We start from the raw sequence: 21,977 nt of genomic DNA on the forward strand, positions 1-21,977 counted from the left end.
TAGTGCTATTGGTCTGTAGTTCTTTGCTGTTGCTTTACTGCCCCCTTTGTGGAGTGGGGCTATGTCTGTTGTTTTTAGTAACTGAGGGACGACCCCCGTGTCCATGCTCCCTCTCCATAGGATGGAAAAGGCTCGTGATAGGGGCTTCTTGCAGTTCTTGATGAACACAGAGTTCCATGAGTCTGGCCCTGGGGCAGAGTGCATGGGCATGTCATTTATCGCCTTAGTGCAATTACAACTGAGAGTCTTGTGCCTTTTTTATATCATTAGATTAAACTCAGTTGTACTATAGCTCATTCTAGCTCAATACATAGTCAGTACCAAAGTCATTATATTAGACCATAGTGCAATTACAAGTGAGAGTCTTGTGCTATTCTTAATTTGTATTTTTATATTATTAGTTTATACCTAGTTGTACTTTAGCTCATTCCAGCACAACACATAGACAACACCAACTTCATTATGTGTATTAGTGACTATACTCTATATGACCAAAATGCTATAGCTATATACTTGTCCAAACTTCCCACCACTACAGATATCAGTACTAAAACTCAACACACAACTCAGGATATAAATAACCATAATTTAAACCTAGAAGATGATTGATCACGTTGACCCTGATCTAAACCTACATAATCTGACACACAATCAAAACCTATTGGAAAGTAACTGCCTTTATTACACAGCATCACAAGCCAGCACTATCCTAAACAATGCTAAAAGTCTATCAGTACTTAACTACAACATCAGGTCCTTAAGCAAACACTATGATGACCTCCTGGCACTCCTTGAATCACTAAAGACACCCTTCTCCTGCATTATTCTTACTGAGACCTGGCTTAAACAGGACACAATAGATATCTACCCTCTACCAGGATACACAGCAATCCACAACTGCAGACCATACCAAGTTGGGAGTGGTAATGCAATCTATTACTCTAACCAATTATCTTGTATTAGCACCAATTGCTTTAGTGATGAATATGGAGAATACATTTTTGCTAATTTTACTGTAAAAAACCTTAAGACGCCTTTAACAATCGGTGCCATTTACCGGATACCCCACACAAACATCCCAAACTTCAGTGAGAAATTAAAGGCACTAATAACAAACAGACAAATGAATAAGCACCACCTTCTCTTAGCTGGAGACTTCAACATCATCCTTGGCCTACTAGATGATCAGCCTGTAACTGATTTCATTAACAATATGAACAACACACTTCTCATACCAACAATAACTAAACCAACCAGGCTCACTGAAACAAGTGCAACTATAATAGACCACATATGGACCAATATACTAGCCCCCCTTAAATCAGGGATAATCACAGATAGCACTACAGACCACTACCCTACCTTCCTCTTGACAAACATTAGTAAACCACCACTTGAATACAACAAAGTCTCATTTAGACTCCATGACGAGAGCTCAATAAGGAAGTTCACAGCTGACCTAGAGACTGTTGACTGGCCTACAGAATTCTCCAAGGCCAATGGTATTGATGACTGGACAGACATTTTTCTTAACAAACTACTTAGACTATACAACAAACATTGTCCTATAAAAACGAAACATATCACAAACAAACGGCTTGGTTGCCCATGGCTAACCAGCACCATTCTGAAATCCATTGATAAGATAAGATAAGATAAGATAAGATTTCGTTCGGATTTTTAACCCCGGAGGGTTAGCCACCCAGGATAACCCAAGAAAGTCAGTGCGTTGCCCATGGCTAACCAGCACCATTCTGAAATCCATTGATAAGAAACACCAATATGAAAAGCAATATAGACAGGGCTTAATACACAAAGATATTCTTAAACACTATTCTTCAGTCCTCACCAAAGTAATAAAGAAAGCCAAACAACTATACTACTCCAGTAGATTCACTGACACAAGAGGAGATATAAAAAAGACCTGGAAAACACTCTCTCAGATTCTAGGGACCCACAAACTGAAAAAAACAAGAATATTGTCCTAACTAAACCTAATGAAACACCACTGCAACCCACTGACACAGCTGACAAGATAAACGACTTCTTCTCAACCATAGGTTCTAATCTCGCCAATAAAATCCCACGTACCAATGCCCATGCCGGGGACTACCTAGATGGGAATTTCCCAAATTCCTTCTATCTTGCTCCAACTGAGCCCACGGAAGTCCCCGAGATTATAAAGTCACTTAAAAATAACTCAGGGAATCTGTCTCATGTCCCACCATTATTGTACAAGAGAGTGGCCCATGTCCTCTCGCATATTATCTCATTACTTTTTAACAACTCACTAGAAACTAGCACCTTCCCGAAATTACTCAAGACGGCAAGGGTTACACCAATACATAAAGGTGGTGACCCCACAGATTTAAACAACTATAGGCCAATGTCAAACTTACCATTGCTATCCAAAATCTTTGAGAAACTCGTGCACAGGAGACTGTATTCATTTATAACGTCACAAAACATACTCAACCCCTGCCAATTTGGATTCAGGAAAAATAAAAGCACTAACGATGCAATCATAAAAATGCTAGATCTGCTTTACACAGCATTGGAAAATAAGGAATATCCACTAGGAATTTTTATTGACCTAAGAAAAGCTTTTGACACAGTAGACCACGGCATCCTACTCCACAAACTTGACCATTATGGTATAAGAGGCCATGCGCTTGCATATTTCAAATCTTACCTTACTAATAGGTATCAGTATGTCACCATTAAAGACACAGCATCAACAACACAGCCACTTGATACTGGAGTTCCGCAGGGAAGTGTCCTTGGTCCCCTGCTCTTCCTCACATACATCAATGATCTTCCAAACGTATCTCAACACCTGAACCCCATTCTCTTTGCTGACGACACGACTTATGTCATCTCTCACTCTAATCTTGCCACCCTCAACACCATTGTTAATGAGGAGCTGATCAAAATATTGACTTGGATGACAGCCAATAAACTTACGCTTAACGTTGACAAAACCTACTACATTATGTTTGGTAGCAGAGCAGGAGATGCGCAAATTAACATTAAGATCGACAACACTCTAATTGCCAGGCATAATGAGGGCAAATTCCTAGGCCTATACCTCGACAACAACCTGAACTTCAGCACCCATATCCAACATATAACCAAAAAAGTATCCAAACCGGTTGGGATCCTCTCCAAGATACGATACTACGTGCCGCAAACTGCCCTTCTCACACTATACCATTCACTTATATATCCATACCTCACCTATGCTATCTGTGCTTGGGGTTCAACTGCAGCAACACACCTAAAGCCAATAATAACCCAACAAAAAGCCGCAGTAAGAATAATCACTAAATCCCATCCCTGGCAACACATCCCCCCCCACTCTTCATAGATCTAAACTTACTCCCTGTTCAGTACATCCACACTTACTACTGTGCAATCTACATCTACAGGGCCTTAAATTCCAATATTAACCTTGACCTAAAACGCTTTCTTGATAGTTGTGACAGAACCCACAGGCACAACACCAGACACAAACATCTCTATGACATTCCCCGTGTCCGACTAAACCTTTACAAAAATTCAATGTATGTCAAAGGCCCTAAAATCTGGAACACCCTACCTGAAAATTCCAAAACTGCAGACACATTCCTCACCTTCAAAACTACCATCAGAAAACATCTTATCTCCCTGATACACCCTGTCAACTAATAATACGAATACCACCTGGTGGTTCACACTTACACTCACTCACCCATTTGACCATAAACAGAAATATCAATCTCAGTCTCAAAATAATGAATCTTAACTAGTCATAAGTTGGCCTGTGATACTCCAATACTGAAACTATGTATAGTGTCAAAACAAAAGCATTCACATTGCTAAACTCACAACTAGTATTTAGTCACTTAGCCATAATACCAACTTACCTCATAATTTTGTAATATTTTAAACTTAAGATTTAATATAAGTCTGCCCGAAATGCCTAGCCATGCTAGGTGTTCTAGTGGTACACTCTGTAATTATTATTTTACTACATGTAAACAACACAATAACCAAATTCTGTAAACTCAGCATTGTAATCCTTATAGAGAATAAACTTTGAATTTGAATTTGAATTTGTGAATGAAGCGTCGGACTCTGTTGGCGAGTCATTCTTTGGGATCTGTGGGGGTGTGTTGATGGTGTAGTCGGTGGTGTTCGATGGTTGGGGAGGATTTTCTCTGTCAGGTACATAGAGTTCCTGCATGTCATATAGTTGTCTCTTCTTTAGTTTGTCTAGCCTGACATTAATTGCAGCGATTCCCTAGTGTATGCGCAGGTCTTCCATCCTGATTCTGTCTCTAAATCTGGTACCAGTGATAAAGCAGAGGGCTCTGTTCTGGACACTTTGAAGCTGTAGCATATTGGTTTTAGTTGTTAGTGACATGGGTACGCTAGGGCATTCAAGCAGAGGTCTGATCATCTTATACAGGTGCTTCTTGATGTAGGAGGGGGCTACTTTGAATCGGAATAGTTGGCTGAGGAGGACTTTTGCTAGGTTCACTTTCTTGGTTATGTGGGATATGGAGTGAAGTAATCTGTCAATCTCATAATCCAGGTTCTTGTTTGGATTTCTGATAGCTATACGTGAACCTCTGATAGAAATACCCCCTTTGTCTTCTACGGTTGGTGCGAAACAGCCGATGGTGCTGATGAGGACTTTATCTGGGTTTGTCGTGATTCTCCATTTTTTCTCCCGTTCATTTTCTCTATTGTTCTCCTGTGCTTGTTTGCACCGGATATGGGGGTTGATGAAACTACATGGATAACATCATTTGCAAATTGGGTGATGATGGTATCATTGTGTTCAGGTTGGGGGAGGTCATTGACATATATATTGAAGAGTATAGGACTGAGGCATGAGTCCTGTGGCACTCCAGCTGTCGGTGTGAAGGGTGTTGCTGCCTTACCATGTGTGGAAAATTGCATTTATCTGAATGTAACTAATTATGTACATAACAGTAAATGATAACAAAGATTATTATTTATCAATGTTACATAGACAAGTATGAATTTGGGACACCTAGGTCGCAAAAAAATGTCCCCCTTCGATACCTACCACTGTCATAACCACAAGTTGCTCTGGACTTATTAATTAAATGAAATATACATACACCAGGAATACTGGTAAATATATAAATTTGTGGACTGTATATTAAAAATAATAAATGGTTATATATATACACAATTACATAACAGAAGGAAAATATATCTTAATATCATTCACCAATTTGACTGGAGATTAATGTGTATCATACTCAGAAAACCTCACTCTAACTAAATCTATGAAAATAATGCTGGCCAGAATTACACACAAATCTAGAGAGCTTACCTGAGGTTCCTGGAGCTGTCTTGTCCAGTCGTCTGATATCTCAAGTTATGCAGAAATGCACATCCACCAATTTCGCCTCCTATTTGAGAGGTGTCAGCACAATTTTAACCTCTAGAGCACGAAAAATTCTTCCCATTACACCAACGTTTGTACAAAATTCGAAACCAAGATGGCGAGTCTCCTGCCCAGACGCAGGCTTTCCGTTTTCTATGACAAATATTATTAAATACAGTATAGGCCATCTATTTACCTATAAATTACCGTATTTCTGGAAAATATATACAGTATTTTCCACACCATGGATGGTGGGAAAGATACTTCTACCTGTTAAGAAATTGTATATGAGCATGAGAAATGTCCAGTTGTGATCTGGGAGGTCTAAGAGTTTGAATAGGAGTCCGTCGTGCCACAGGCTGTCGAAGGCTTTGTGTACGTCCCTAGTTGCAATTAGGGCCAGGTTCCATTGCTGCCTCAGGCTGTCCACCGCATCAAAGATGATATTTATAGCATGTGTGCTGAGGTGGGACCTGAAGCCAAACTGCTTTTCGGTGAATAGGTGGTTGAATTCCATGTAGCAGTTCTGTCTGTTTGAGACGATTTTTTTCGAAGACTCCCCGTGACTTCGAGTAGGGAGATAGGCCTGTAGTTCTCTGGTTTCCACTTGTCCTTGTTGGGTTTTGCAATAAAAATCATCTTTGCCAACGCCAAGACGGCATTGAAGACATTCACCAGAGACATCTTGCAGTTACGGAAAAGGTACTTTAATTGTTTTGCTGTTATGCCTGATGGCCAGGTGCTATATTTCTCATTCGGCCAATGACTTGGGACATCTCTCTGAGGGTAATTGATCTAGTGAGAGGTTGGTCGTTCTCGAAAGATGTCTATTGATGGTATTGGATGAAAGTCTTCCAGGTTTTCGTCCCGCCACTGGTTGACCCACTGGTAGTGGTTATTGTTAAATCTTCTGCTGTCGTTGTGTGAATGTTCTTTCATACTTCTCCTGTGGCCTGTGATACCCCAATACTGAAACTATGTATTGTGCCAAAACAAAAGCATTCACATTGCTAACTCACAAACTAGTATTTAGTCACTTAGCCATAATACCAACTTACCTCATAATTTGTAATATTTTAAATTTAAGATTTTTTTTTTTATATTTTATTTAAAACTCAGGTACAAAAATATATGGATACATAATCAATATGTAACAAGATACAGGTAGTGAACAATAATCAACTTTGACTACACAATACTGAAGAAGCACATATATAATGACAGAAACGGCTGCACTCAAATCAAACACCGCTTGTACGTACTGTGCTTCACATGAAAAGGTGGTCATATAAAAAAAAAAAAAAAAAAAATAGAACCTACCCAGTAATGCTTACACTCCCCCCCCATGAAAAACGTGCCACTTTCACCTTAGATACACAGTGACAAATCTCTTATACTTATACATTTGTAAAAGCATTAAAAACTCAGCATTGTAATCCTTATAGAGAATAAACTTTGAATGACAAATATAGAAACACAATCCAGCCAGCTAAACGGATGACACTATAATACAAGGAATGTCTGAACCTGATGGCTCACATCCACCATAGAACACAATCCACCCTACCCTCATATACCCTATGGTAATAATTAATATCGTGCACGGTGGTGGATTTAATACACTACCGCTGACACTTCAACCCCCCCCCCCCCCCACATGCCTATTAACTGTCTGCCGTCACCAAATTTAAGAATTAATCTAAGTGCCCGAAACGCCTAGCCATGCAAGTAAGTAAGTAAGTAAGTAAGTAAGTAAGTTTATTCAGGTATACACAAATACAGTTACATAGAATTATCATACATAGCAGCATATGTGTAGAGAACCTAGGATAACCCAAAAAAGTCAGAGTGACTTATTTCCATTGGGGTCCTTTTACCTTATTATTATAATATAAAGGTTATAATATTTTCTTATTATTCTATAATGAAGATAACATCTTCATTAGGTGTTCTAGTGGCCCCCTCTGTAATTGGTACTTTACTACATGTAAATCACACAATAACCAAATTCTGTAAACTCAGCATTGTAATCCTTATAGAGAATAAACTTTGAATTTGAATTTGAATTGAATCAACATAGGTTGGTCTTGTGGGTCCTCGAGCAGGGTAGTCACCTCCACACCGTCTACGTCGATGAGGGAATTTGTAAGCAGATCTAGTGCATTACCTTTGTAACTTGTTTAGCTATCAAAACTTTGGAGTCCAGTCCCTGGATCCATTACGTACCTTTGTAATCTTTTGACTACCACCCACAGGATGGGTTTGGGTTGCATAATAAAGACATTAAACTTCATATATATATTTTTTCCCGGACCTCAATAAGGCGTAAGCTTCAGTAGCCCTTAACCTGAGTAACACTAACAACAACAACAACAAGTTTTCACAATTTGCTGTAACTATCCTCGTCTTTGTGGTGTCTTGAGACATCTTGGTAACTGTTGTGAACGCTGGGATAGTCTACCATCCACACAACTTTTTATTCCATAGCTACTATTGATTCCCTTTCATTCTGATAATAGCGCCTAATATTATGGAAATTTAAAATTCAAATGTTGCAAATTACACGTGGTTATTTATTGCAAATTTATATTTTAGTTGTTGAGGTCAGAGTATTATTTGCAGTTTTTCAACTATCCTTAGGTCCTCGAGAGATAATTAAGTAATTTTCATAAAATGATTTATCTTACAATTTTTTGTTGGTGTCCAGCAACATCACTGATGATGTTATCCAGGAAGTAATTAAGTTTAAGTACAGGTACACATAAGTACAATTATCATACATAGTGTAAATTATCTAGGATAACCCAAATAGTCAAAGTGATTTTATTTCCATTTTGATCGTCAATATGTTATAACCACCAGTTGTCCAGCAACATAATTTAGGACGAAAATTTTATTCATATTACTAAACCAAGCATATAATAACCCAGGGTAACCAAAAAGCCACTGGCTTATTTACATTGTTTCTTTGATCCCCTTTGATAAAGATAACGATTTTATTTCTTTGTAAAGGTTACAATGTGTAATTACAATTTTGGTTTGCTAAGTACAAAGAAAACCACTATTATGCAGACTAATCCTAGTACATAATAACTACTTAAATCTAGACAAGCTGATAGTGGTTAACTATCATTAAAATCTTTATTTAATCTTAATACTAATGCGAGGTAGTCAAGGTGGAGGTTCATAAATATTAATCTTGAAGTTGTGCATAATAAAAACAATATTACAATTAATGATTCAAGCAGTAATATTTCATGGATTGGAAGATGTTTAATAGACTAGAGGTCATTGCATTTTTGCAATGCACATAAAGTTCTCGCTTCACACGATGAGGGTCCGGGTTCGATTCCCAGCGAGGGTAGAAACATTGGGTGTGTTTCCTTAAACTGGTTGTCTATGTTCCCCATCAGTAAAATGGGTACCTGGGTGTTAGTCGACTGGTGTGGGTCGCATCCTGAGACATAACTGACCTAATGTGCCCGAAATGCTCTGCATAACAAGTGGCTTTCAATATGTAGTATGTGTGTGATGTCAGTTAGGCCTGTATACCTTGTACATGTACTTGTAGAAATAAAGATATTATATTATTATTTTATTATATAGTGTGAGACTGACACGAGGGATGTCAAAGAGTGCCTTATGTCTTGTATTGCTGGGAACACACAGCAGTGGGTTAATGTTAACCCAGATACCTGCTTTCTGTTGGGTGAGCAGGGGCATCATTTATAAGGAAACTTGCCCAGTGTCTCCAGCTGTGCCAGAACTAAACCCAGGTTCTTAAGACATGAGCCAAAGACTAGTACCACAACCTGAGCCACATCCCAATGCTTTCAGTTATACAACTTGTGGGTTGCTTCCTAGGGAGGAAGATTATCCTGAGTTGCCTGAAATGCTCTGCAACCAGGGGCTTTCTGTGTAGTATGCCAATGATGTTAGCTAGGTCGGTAATAGTTGTCTCATGTAGAAATAAATATTATTATTAGTTATCATCATCATCATCATCACCATCATCATTGTTGTCATCACTGTCGTGATCATGCTCTGACCTCCTAAGGCCTTGAGTAATGAAGAATCAAAAAGCATTTACATCTGGATGATAATAAATAAGCCCACCCTTAATACAGAAAGAACATTGAAAAGTATATATACAGCCTCTCCTCACTTAACGATGGAGTTCTGTTCCTAAGAACACGTCAGTAAACGAATTCGTCGCTAAGCAAGGTGCATACTATAATGGTGGTGGATTTGTGTCAACCATCTTTGATATTGTTTTAATGTCACCTTTTTATATTTTTAGCTGGTTTAGCACTTCTTTTTTATTATAATAATAATAACATTTTTAGTACATTTTTAACCCTTTGACTGTCGAAAGGCCCAATCCTAAAGTGTCTCCTGGTGTTGCAAAATATTTGAAAAAAAAAAAATTATTTTTTTTTATGAAAATGTTAAGATTATTTTTTTGATTGTTTTAGTCCCCCCCAAAAAAAAAATTCCCATCAGTACTTACCGAGATATAGAGTCCTGAAGTTTGCTGAAATTGATCTGCGAGCGGCAACAGTGGCGACTGCCGCTCACCCAGTAAGCTTTGATTTACTTGTATTCGATGGTTTCTTGTTTTTTTCACTATTTTATTTTTTCACATAACTTTTGTGGCCTGTGAGACCGAATTATTGTGCAATGTTCAAATATACACTAGTTGAATGTAACACAATTATAGCAAAAACACTCGTATCATTATAATGTTGCTAAAACTTGTTTGCACAAACAAACAATGTAAACAAATGTTTATTATGATTGTTTTATAATATATATACATATGTACAATCACTGGACACTTTTCTAGAAGTGCTGCAGCTTGTGGAATTCTTTGAAACATGGGTATAAGCACAATGGTGTCTTACACTCTTCACACATAAAACGAGTGTCTCTGCGTTTTTGTGGGCGTTTTGTGGTATGTCCACAGACAAAACACCTCTTCTGAGCATTTTTCTTGGCAGTAGTAGCAGGCAGTGGTATGGGGTAGTGATCACCAGGCCTCAGACGAGAGGACATGTGTTGATAATTTCGTGGGCGCTGGTCTATTGCAGGTGTTGTTTCTTGGTACTTGAATATTATTTGTCTGATGACTGGCAAACAAAATTCACCATATTTGGGTTTCTTCTTGGTCTTCAACTTATACATATTATAAGCATTCAGCATGGAAATGTCAAGAAGATGGAAAAACAGTTTTATGTACCACTTATAACTCTTGCAAACACAGTCAGCAAACCCAATCTGCATGAATAAATAACAAAAAGGCACAATACCGTGACTGGAACGATACACAAATAACCCGCACCAATCTGCATGTCACATTTGTCCACTAAGTGCATATTGAGGTTGTAATCCATCACAGCTGCAGGTTTTACAATGGGTTCATTGGTCTCTATTCTGCTTGCCAGTGTCTACCATTTCGTGTAGGTGAACTGATGTCAGCAGTGTGACATCACGTTTGTCATGCCACCGAAATGCCATGATGTCATTGGCAGCAAACACCTGCACTTCACCTCTACGACTGTCAGCATCGAACCTAGGCATATGTTTACAATTTCTACGCACTGTGCCACACACATCTGTCATGTTCACTCGCAAGAAATCACTGAGTATAGGGCTTGTGTACCAGTTGTCAGTATATAAAATATGCCCCTTACCAAGATATGGCTCCATCATTGTTCTAACCACATCACCAGAGATACCCAGTAACTTTCTGGTATCTTCCATTGTTTTACCGCCAGTGTACACAATTATATCCAAAACCAGACCAGTTCTGCAATCACACAGAACAAATAACTTTATACCAAAGCGTTTCCTCTTGCTTGGTATATACTGCTTGAATGAGAGTCTTCCTTTGAACAAAATCAAAGACTCGTAAATAACAAGCTTCCTGAAGGGATAAAAATACATACAGCACTTTTGTTTCAGGTACATAAACACAAGTCTGATCTTATATAACCTGTCGCTTCTGTCAGGCCTGGTTTTGTCTGAAAAGTGTAACATACGTAACAGTAACACAAATCTATTCACTGGTATAATGTCACTGAAAGCAGGGGTTGAAATCAGGCGGTCTGTCGCCCAGTATGTGTTGACACTATGCTTATACACATGTGGCATAAGCATTATTGTGGCAAAGAACAGATACATCTCTGCCACAGTTGTGTCCTTCCACTGGTGTAGGCGTGATCTTGGTGACAGAATAGTGTTTGCCATGGTGTACTCATAGTATGTATTGCTTTTCCTGACAATAATGTCCATCAGGGGTTGATCGAAGAACAACTGAAAGCATTCCAGTTCAGTGGGATTGTTCCCAAGTGTACATGATGGCCATATTCCACTTTGTCCTCCATCAAAGTCATGGGGATTGGGAACAAACTCGTCATCTTGGTGCCAATCCCAGATGCGGTCAGCTGGTGCATTCTGAATATTGTAATGTGGTTGTGGTTGTGCAGGTTGTGGTTGTGGTTGTGGGAGTGTGGGGTCGGGTGAGGTTGGTTGTAGTTGTGCAGAGTCAGCAGCGCGGGTAGTAGCGTGGCCTGCTGCTGGTGTCACATGACTCATGCCACCATCACTATCACCACCACCGCCTGCTGTCTCACTTGCATCATTGATACCCATCGTAACAATATCGTCATCTTCACTATCAGGATGTGGCATAGGGCCACGGGATGTGCTCCGAGATGTACTCCTTCCTCTTGGAAGAGCATATGGCACACTACCAGACCGCATGCGACGTAGTATATACTGCCGCTTCACTGGGGAATATTCACCCTCACTGTCACAATTAGAACTGCTTTCAATAACCTTGAAATCACTATCACTATCACTTGCACTGCTCACATCTGAGTCTTGTACACGGGCAAATAGTTTCCTCTTTCGTCCTGGTACAGGTGAACACGAACGAGCCGGCCCAGCACCAGAGGTGGAGGGTTGTGGGTCATCTGGGTTTTCATCACTAATTATGTTATCCTGGGTAATTTTTTCGGTCACACCCGCTTCAAAACCAGGGAATTCACTTTCACTGACACTATCATCACTGTTTGAGCTATCACTTGGGAACAAAAGACCTCCAATCCGCCGAGGAGTGAGGAACTTCTTACTGCGAGGCATGGTGAAAATGGACTACCAAGATGGCGTTCCCACAATGCACCGCTGAGTCCCAGATTATTTTCACAGGGTGCACACCAACCACTGAGACCCATTCTCTCTCATGTAGGCCTACCAGCCCTCTCCAGCTTGATTTGAAGCCGCTAGAATTTATGCGTATAGATACGTCAAACACGGTATCTCCCATGACGTATATGTACGACTGCGACAGTCAAAGGATTAAATGTTTATACAGTAGTGTACTGTACGTATATTGTAATAAAAAGAACAGAGGAAATCAGCTCTTATATACATTATTTAGGTATGCATACTGGTCAGAGAGCCCATCATAAGTCCAAGTTGTCGGTAAACAAGTACAGTACAGTGGACCCCCGCTTAACAATCACCTCCAAATGCGACCAATTATGTAAGTGTATTTGTGTAAGTGCGGTTGTACGTGTATGTTTGGGGGTCTGAAATGGACTAATCTACTTCACAATATTCCTTATGGGAAAAAATTCGGTCAGTACTGGCACCTGAACATACTACTGGAATGAAAAAAGTTCGTTAACCGGGGGTCCACTGTACATCGCTGAGTGAAGAGAGGCTGTAATTTTTTGGAATAAATTATGTTCATGATGAAACATCAACATTAAGGAATCTGAAGTAGAGGAAATAAATGAGGTTCAGGTTCTAGATCTGCCCGTAGATAATAAATTAAAATTCAATGTTCATATCCATCTCAGGTTAAAAAAAAAAAAAAGTAAAAGAACTGTAAGTATACTCTCCAAAATTTGCTATTATGTTTTCCAGTCTATACTTCAAGCACATGGCAGTACTTCTTTCTCTTATTTACCCAAAAACTCCATATGTCACCTATGCAGTTTATGTCTGGAGTTTTATCTCAACTATCCACATCAAACTAATTATCACATAACAAAACACAGATATCAGAACCACCACTAACTAAAATTTTAGGAAACACTATCCTCCCTATTCAAATCCCTAGACCTGCTAAATGTTAGTGCCATACATACTTACCTGGCAGCCATTCACACCTCCTCTTCAAAACACTACATACATCATAATGGAAAGCTGAAGCAAAACAAACAGGCATCATGAATCTCTATGGAAAGTCAATGCAAATAAAAATTTAAAATATGTGGAATAACTTGCCAGATGATTTAAAAAACTTGGTAACTTAGGAAATTCAAGTAAAAACTTCAAAAGATTGTCCCCCATTTTTTTTTAATGTGCAGTAGTTCCTTAAATTGTCATTATACTTTTACTTTCCAGTTATAAATACACCTTGTTCCTTAATTTTTTTTAAATGTAATCACTTCAACCATTATTGTATAATTACTTCCTCTTTTACATATGTACATATTTACTTTTGTGATGTTGTATTTCAATTTAACATTAATTTTTTTAATAGCTTTCTCTTATTATGTATTTGTTAGTTTCCCTGAATTTGTAAATTACTATAATGCACTAATTTAATTGCATATATTTATTTTAATATACAGTTTGTGGGGTAAACAACATCACTTCTGATTTTGCTTTTGGACAGACTTGGAGTGGACGTATTGCACAAAAACAAGATTGTGTGATGAAACAATCATCCCTGTATGGGAAGACTAGTGAACATGGAAACTGAGAGAGATAAAACTACTGTTACAGCTATGGGTTCTCAACCTGAGTGCCACAAGGCACACACAACTTCAAAGTATGCTCAGCTTGTACATCATGAATCTAGCAGTTGCAGTCAGAACCTCGAATCTAGAACTGAAGCTGTGTGTTGTGAAATTGGAGGTGTTTCAGGTAATCCTCACTCCAAACTTGAATGCAGCCACTGCAGTGTTAAATTGAAATCTAGTACTGAACTGCCATTGTTTGCAAAGTCGAAGCCCATCTACAGTGAAAATGTGGAAACAGACGTGACATTAGATTCTCTATCACTGGGAGCACAATCTTTCAGTTGTAGTGACCCAACAGAATCTTGTGATCCATCAGATACTGAGGCTCGCAACAGCACCAGCTGTGCGGAAGACAATGAGGTATGTTATGAGTGATTCTTAAGAAAAAAAAAAAAAGATTATCAGTTTAATCAGCAAAAGTCTTATGGTGCAATTGGTATTTATTTTTACAGTGTGTAGTTTTATTAAAGGGTCCCTATATTTCCTCTAATTTTTAAGGAAAATCTTGATAATGCCTTTTATGTATTGATATTAAAGCTAAAATATTCCTAATGGGTCATAAAATTCAATTCAATTAAAACAAAGCAGTGTTAGCCTCTTAAAATAATAGGAACTATTTTTGGGGGGAGGATGATCTTCATTACATAAATATTTGATTTTCTTAATAAAAAATCTGTTACCGTACTGCGTAATAAAATTATTGCATTACACATTATATGTACAATGGTGGGTGCCATATCCTAAAGAGGGCAAGTGGACCGTAAAAAAAAAAATCTGGATAATATGAATTTTTCATTTCTTTTGGAAAAATAAGTTTTTATAAATGAGACTGATAAAACACACAGTCATGCACTGCATAATAATGTTTTGGTCAGCGACAGACCACATACACAATGGTGGTGTAAACAAACCTACTGTGCTGCCTGTCGTATAAAATTATGTACTATCGTACGGTAGGGCCCCACTTATATGGCAGGTTAGGTTCCAGACTACTGCCGGAAAGCAAACATTGCCGGAAAGCAGAACGCCATTTTTTCCACTTATAAATGCATATAAATGCCAGGTAACAATTTTACACTAACATATATTAAGTGGGCAATAGAGCTAGGCATTAAAAACAATAAAAAGTAAAGTGTACACACAGTACACCCATTAATTACCTTAAAATATTTGTAGTCTTAATATAGGGTGAGGGGTGAGTTTAATTTGTAGGAAGTCAGGTTTGGGAGGTATGGTAGCCAGCCAGGGAAGCCCTCCCCACCCCTTACACACATAATGTAAACAAACCAGATGAACACATCTGGTTTTCCTCACTTTACATTGTGCAAAAGTTGTCTCCACATTGATACAGTAGAATAAATAAAGAGGAACACTCCCATTCTCATGTAACACAATTTTTAGAAGAAATGACACATACGTACAATTATCAGTTATAATAATAATGTAGGTATGTAGTCCATCTGGGCTACATACCTACACCTACCTACATAGCTATACGATATTTAATGTGGCCCAGAGCCATATTATTACCATCGACATACCATATGCGCTGAGGTTAATCGTTTCTAACAACTAGCTTTAGATGCCATCATAAACAAAGGGAGAAGTAATGAATAATTCATGCCGAGAATTGTAAACAAGTGTGTTATGTATTAAGGGGAGTGACATAATGTATTCTTCCGCCCGGCTACCACACCTCCATAATATATAAACATAAAATGTTTATATGCAACATGTTTCTTATATAATTTTGGATTAATGAAAATGTTTATACAGTGGACCCCAGGTTTACGATCAGCTCCCAATGCGAATAATTATGTAAGTGTATTTATGTAAGTGCGTTTGTATGTGTATGTTTGGGGGTCTGAAATGGACTAATCTAATTCACAATATTCCTTATGGGAACAAATTCGTTAAGTAATGGCACCTGAACATACTTCTGGAATGAAATAATATCGTAAGCCGGGGGTCCACTGTATTGACGTAAAATAGAACATTTAAAGTACCCAAGAGTGATTATTATTAGTATTACGTAATGTTTTCCCTCCACCTGGCAGCCACACCTCCATAGCATATAAACATTTTTATATGCTTTGTAATGTGTTTCTTATATAATTTTGAAGAAAATATCATAGATGGATTAATGAAAATGTCTATATTGATGTAAAATTAGACATTTAATGTGCCCCAGAGTGATTATTATTATTACATAATAGAGAGATGTGCTCATGGAGAATGTAAACAAACCGAGTGGCACGCGCCGTATTTGAACGACCGCTTACCATGTAGAAAGTTTTGGTCATAATATGAGATCGCCATATTAGCGGAACGCCGTAAGGTGAAATGCCGAAAAGTGGGGCCCTACTGTACATACAATTATGTACGGTGTACTGTATAATACATATTTGATAATCATAATAAACAATATGTTGCTGGTTTATGTATTTATGTACCATACTTTTCATCATTATTCTAGAATGTACAGTGAGTGCTCAATGTCGTTTTGTTCAATGTCATTTTGTTATAATGAGAAAAAAATCAGTTCCCGGCTGGTCCAGTGTCTGTGGAGTTTACACATTCTCCCTATGTCTGCATGGGTTTTCTCTGGGTACTCCAGTTTTCTCCCATATCCCAAAGATGTGTGTGTCTGTCTAAAGTGTCCCATTATGAGTGAGTGTGGGTATGTGTGAGTGCACCCTGTGATGGAATGGTGTCCTGTTCATAGTTGGTTCCCACCTTGCGCCTTGAGGTGCCAGGATAGGCTCCTGCCATTTGTGACCATGAACTGGAATAAGCGGGTTGGAAACTGAACGAATGAATACAAGTTATTGTAAAAGTAAAAATTCATAAAGTACACGGTTATCAAACAAATGCATGACAATAAATGACGAGGTACGAAAATGCTCATCTAGCATGCCATATTTGTTATTGCTTTTGAACAGCATGGTGGTAGGAGGTGCTCCTTACAATTTTTGCTTTGCAAACATTTATTCCTTGATTTAACCCTGTTGCAATGAGTACAGTGGTCCCTCATTTTTCGTAATTAATCCGTTCCAGAGTGTGACTATTATCGAAATTGGCGATTTGTGAAACCATTTTCCCCATAAGAAATAATGTAAATACAATTAATCCGTTCCAGACACCCAGAAGTATTAAAACAAAATAATTTTTTTACATGAAATATAGATGTACATACACAGACAATAATGAGACATGAAGAATGAAACATTAACAGCATAACACTTACCTTTATTGGCAATTCTTCTTAGTGTATGGAAGACTAGAGGAGGGGAGAGGTTGGATTAATTACTGTTTGGAAGGAGAATCCCCTTCCATAAAGACTTCAGGTACCAAGTCCTTTTCTGGGATTACTTCCCTTCTTTGTTTTTTAATGCCACTAGGACCAGCTTGAGAGTCACTGCACACCTGTGGCACTAAATACTTGTCCAGAGAGCTCTGTTTCTGGCATCTCTTTAAAATTTCCCTAAAATGGGACAAGACTTTGTCATTGTACATGTTGCCAACATGGCTTGCAACAGCTTTGTCAGGGTGATGTTTCTCCACATATCTTTCCATCCTACTCCACATTGCACAAATCTCCTTAATTTCTGAAGAAGGCACCTTCATCCATCTCTCTCCCTCCTCCTCTGAAGCAACATGCTGAGCTGTGGTCTGTTGCTGTTCCAGCTGAAGCTCTTGCAGCTCTTCAGTGGTTAGCTCTTCGTTGTGGTCCTCCACCAACTCTTCCACATCCTCGCCACTCACATCCAACCCTATGGAACTCCCTAATGCCACAGTAGATTCCACAACTGGCAAAGGGTCCTCAGGGTCAGCCCCAAACCCTTCAAAATCCCTCTTCTGGACACAATCTGGCCACAAATTTCTCCAAGCAGAGTTCAAAGTTCTGGAAGTCACTCCCTCCCAAGCCTTACCTATAATGTTTATGCAATGGAGGATACTGAAGTGATCTTTCTAAAACTCTCTCAGGGTCAGTTGAGTGTCTGAGGTCACATTAAAGCACTTTTGAAACATTGGTGTAGAGTTTTTTAAAGTTTGAAATGATCTGCTGGCCCATGGGCTGGAGGAGAGGAGTGGTATTAGGGAGCAAGAACTTCACTGTGATAAAACCAAACTCCTCCACAATTAGGTCATCAAAGTTTGGAGGATGAGCAGGTGCATTGTCCATTAACAGGAGGCACTCGAGTTCCAATATATTTTCCAGGAGGTATTTCTTCACACTGGGACCAAACTCCTCATTGAACCAGTCAAGGAAAATGTCCCTCGTGACCCATGCCTTAATATTAGCTTTCCAAAACACACACAATTTACTCTTGACGACATTGTTTTTCTTGAACACTCTGGGATTTTCTAAGTGATACACTAGTAAAGGCTTAACTTTGAAATCCCCACTAGCATTACTACAAAACATAAGAGTTAGCCTGTCCTTCATAGGCTTGTGTCCTGGCAGTGCCTTTTCCTCCTGAGTATTGTAGGTCCCCCTTGCATTTTCTTCCAAAAGAGGCCTGTTTTGTCACATTTGAATACTTGTTGGGGTTTGAATTTTTCAGTCTGTATGTACTCCTTGAATTCGCTTACGAATTTTTCAGCTGCATTTTTGTCAGAACTGGCAGCCTCGCCATGCATTATCGCACTGTGTATGCCACTGCATTTCTTAAATCTTTCAAACCAGCCTTTGCTGGCCTTAATATCACAAATATCAGTACTTGTTGCAGGCAATTTCTTTACGAGATCGTCATGCTGCCTTGCCTTTTCACAAATAATCGACTGCATAAGACTATCTCCTGCTAATTGTTTCTCAGTGGTCGACACCAACAATAACTTCTCAACATCTTCGAGTACTTGCGATCTCATTTGCCTTCGGGATAAACAAACAAGTGGAGGTAAATATATGCTGAAACAAGACATCAGAAATGTCAAGAGAGAGAGAGGTATAATATATAGCACATTAAAATTGCCAGCCTTCAGCCTTTATTTTTCACAATTTAAATGAACTATGAAGCTAAGTTTTTTATCATTAGAAGTGTTGTGCTGTATTCTGTTGGTGATACTTTCAGAATGATGCTATGGAGTCGACAAATAAGGACCCATCACCATATGATAACCCAATTTTTCGTGAATTGTCTAGAATAAATGGAGAGATAAACAAACTAAAGATGGACCAGTTAAAAGGTAAGAAACAAGGCTAAAGTTAAAAGCTTTGCATTTTTTATACCTATTTGTCTTCCTATATCTCAAACCTCTTTCCTTATGGTAATGGTACTGTATACAGTACCAACAAGGTTACTTTTTGCTGATGATACTGTGCTTATGGGAGATTCTAAAGGAAAGTTGCAAAGGTCAGTGGACGAGTTTGAGAGAGTGTGTAAAGGTAGAACATAGAAAAGAGTAAGGTGATGAGGGTATTAAATGATTTAGATAAAGAAAAATTGGATATCAAATTGGAGAGGAGTAGTATGGAAGAAGGGAATGTTTTCATATATTTGGGAGTTGACGTGTCAGCGGATGGATTTATGAAGGATGAGGTTAACCATAGAATTGATGAAGGAAAAACGGTGAGTGGTGCATTGAGGTATAGTATTTTCTTTTTGGGGATTTTCTTTTTGGGTCACCCTGCCTCGGTGGGAGACGGGCAACTTGTTAAAAAAAAAAAAAACTATCTAGTAGGAGGTTGAAAAGTCTTGTGCCATGATGTTGACAGGGTGTTGTCTAATTGTACTTATGGCACTCCTGCTTTTCATTGATAGTATTGAAACCTTACTCCTATATCTCTCGTACTTTTGAATTTCCTGTTTGATGAGAAATTGTTTAAAAAAATATAATTTATATGGTACCCATATGCTAACCTTTCTTATTTGTTTTTATTGCATTGTCATTTCAGCAAGGCTGAGATCTTTACACCTGGATACTCATGGCAAGAAATCCGTCCTACAGAAGAGATTGAAGACATATTATAAAGTTCAAAAGTTACAGGAAGAAAACATTGAGGACCCAGGTTTTAGGCAACTCTATTATGACAACTATGTGATTATAGACTTTGAGGCTACCTGTGATAACACAGATCCTCACAATTATAGGTAAATTATATTAATTCATGCTTAGTTGCAGGCTTGTGTGAATATGTTGAATAGGAAAGAATGGAGGCAAGTGTATTTTAATGGACATGCTGTTGGAATGTGAGCAAGGTGACATTTATGAATGGATTCACGGAGAACCGGTTAGCTGGACTTGAGTCCTGGAGATGTGAAGGGCGGTGCCTACACTCTGAAGGAGGGGATGGGGATGTTATATTTGGATTGTGATCTGAATTATGAATGATGGTGAATGTGTTCCCTTCATTGGGTCACCTTACATTAGTGAAATATGGCTATTGACGTAAAAAAAAAAAATCCTTATATTCTCACAACCCTGACTACCCCTACATTGAACACTGCACTCCATTTTAAGTTAATGATGATGAATTAGACACATATGCAACATCTCGGTACCTTTATTTTGTAGATGTTTTCCCATCCAACAGTTTTATCAGTACAATACTGGAACATAAACAGAAGACTGTAGAACAAGAGGTCATCAGTCCCTCAGCCTCACAGAATTATGTATACCACACTGTTCACAAATAAGTCTCAAAGAATTTTGGGTCTCCTCAATTGTGGTGCCACTAAGTGTAGCATTCCCTCTTTCCAAGTGCTCAGTGAAGTTTTAATGAAATTGAGCTACATATACTGTTACAGCAATTTTTACAGGTTCACTGTTTGCATGTTTTCTACTGATTTATCACTTCCTATGAATATAGTATACAGTGGACCCCTGCCTTACGATCAGCTCCCAACTTGACCAATTATGTAAGTGTATTTTTGTAAGTACTTTTGTACGTGTATTTTTGGGGGTCTGAAACGAACTAATCTAATTCACAATATTCCTTATGGGAACAAATTCGGTCTATAACGGCACCCGAACAGGCCTCTGGAATGAAATAATATCGTAAAGCGGGGGTCCACTGTAATTGGTTCACTGTCACAAGCACAGATTTATATAACTTCATTCATAAATAACAAAAAAGGCACAATACCGTGACTGGAACGATACACAAATAACCCACACATAAAAGAGAGAAGCTTACGACGACGTTTCGGTCTGATTTGGACCATTGACAAAGTCACACTAACCAGAGGTGGAGTAGGACGGCTATATATAGGCAGGAAGAGGTGATGGTAGTAGTAGTAGTAGTACAAGAATGGTATATAATACCGACAAGATGAAATTAAGACACATGCGCAACACCCGGGCATCCCTATCGCAGACTTTTCGCCATCCAGCCAGCCACTGGATGGCGAAGCGTCCACAACAAAGACAACCAGATGCCGCACATGTGTCTTAATTTCATCAGTAGTTGTAGTAGTAGTAGTAGTAGTGGTAGTGGTAGAAGTGGGAAATAAGGAGGATGAGCCAGTCAAATACAAAGGAAGGGGAGCACTGCAAGAGCTAGGTGCCCACTGAGGGAGAGCAAGCGCACAGAGGTGCGTGAAAGGGGAAGTGGGAAATAAATGAAGAAGGAACAGAAACACGAGACAGAAGAGAGAAAGACAACCCAGAGGAGAAAAGGAAAGAGGAAAGGGGAAGAGGGAGAAGAAGAAAAAGAAAAAGAAAAAAAAAATAAGGAGTTAGGTTAAGTCATGGGTGTTCTGAAGTTTGGAGCATTTTACAATGTAGTGGGAGAGGAAGGCATCTACAGA

The 21,977-nt window shown here is 38.7% G+C and overlaps 1 protein-coding gene across 5 annotated transcripts; it reads left to right on the plus strand.

The window, feature by feature from the left end:
- Window positions 1-7,432: 7,432 nt before the first annotated feature.
- On the plus strand, window positions 7,433-19,413 carry LOC128699208 (3'-5' exoribonuclease 1; the record flags this gene model as incomplete). Of its 5 annotated transcripts, XM_070081923.1 has the most annotated exon segments (4): window positions 7,772-7,796; window positions 9,532-9,628; window positions 14,097-14,583; window positions 19,299-19,413. In XM_070081923.1, coding segments are annotated over 2 exon segments (544 nt in total), but the record flags the coding sequence as incomplete, so codon positions are not given.
- Window positions 19,414-21,977: the final 2,564 nt, after the last annotated feature.

Source organism: Cherax quadricarinatus, unplaced genomic scaffold (assembly GCF_038502225.1).
Source record: "Cherax quadricarinatus isolate ZL_2023a unplaced genomic scaffold, ASM3850222v1 Contig5114, whole genome shotgun sequence".
Classification (NCBI taxonomy): Eukaryota; Metazoa; Arthropoda; class Malacostraca; order Decapoda; family Parastacidae; genus Cherax; species Cherax quadricarinatus.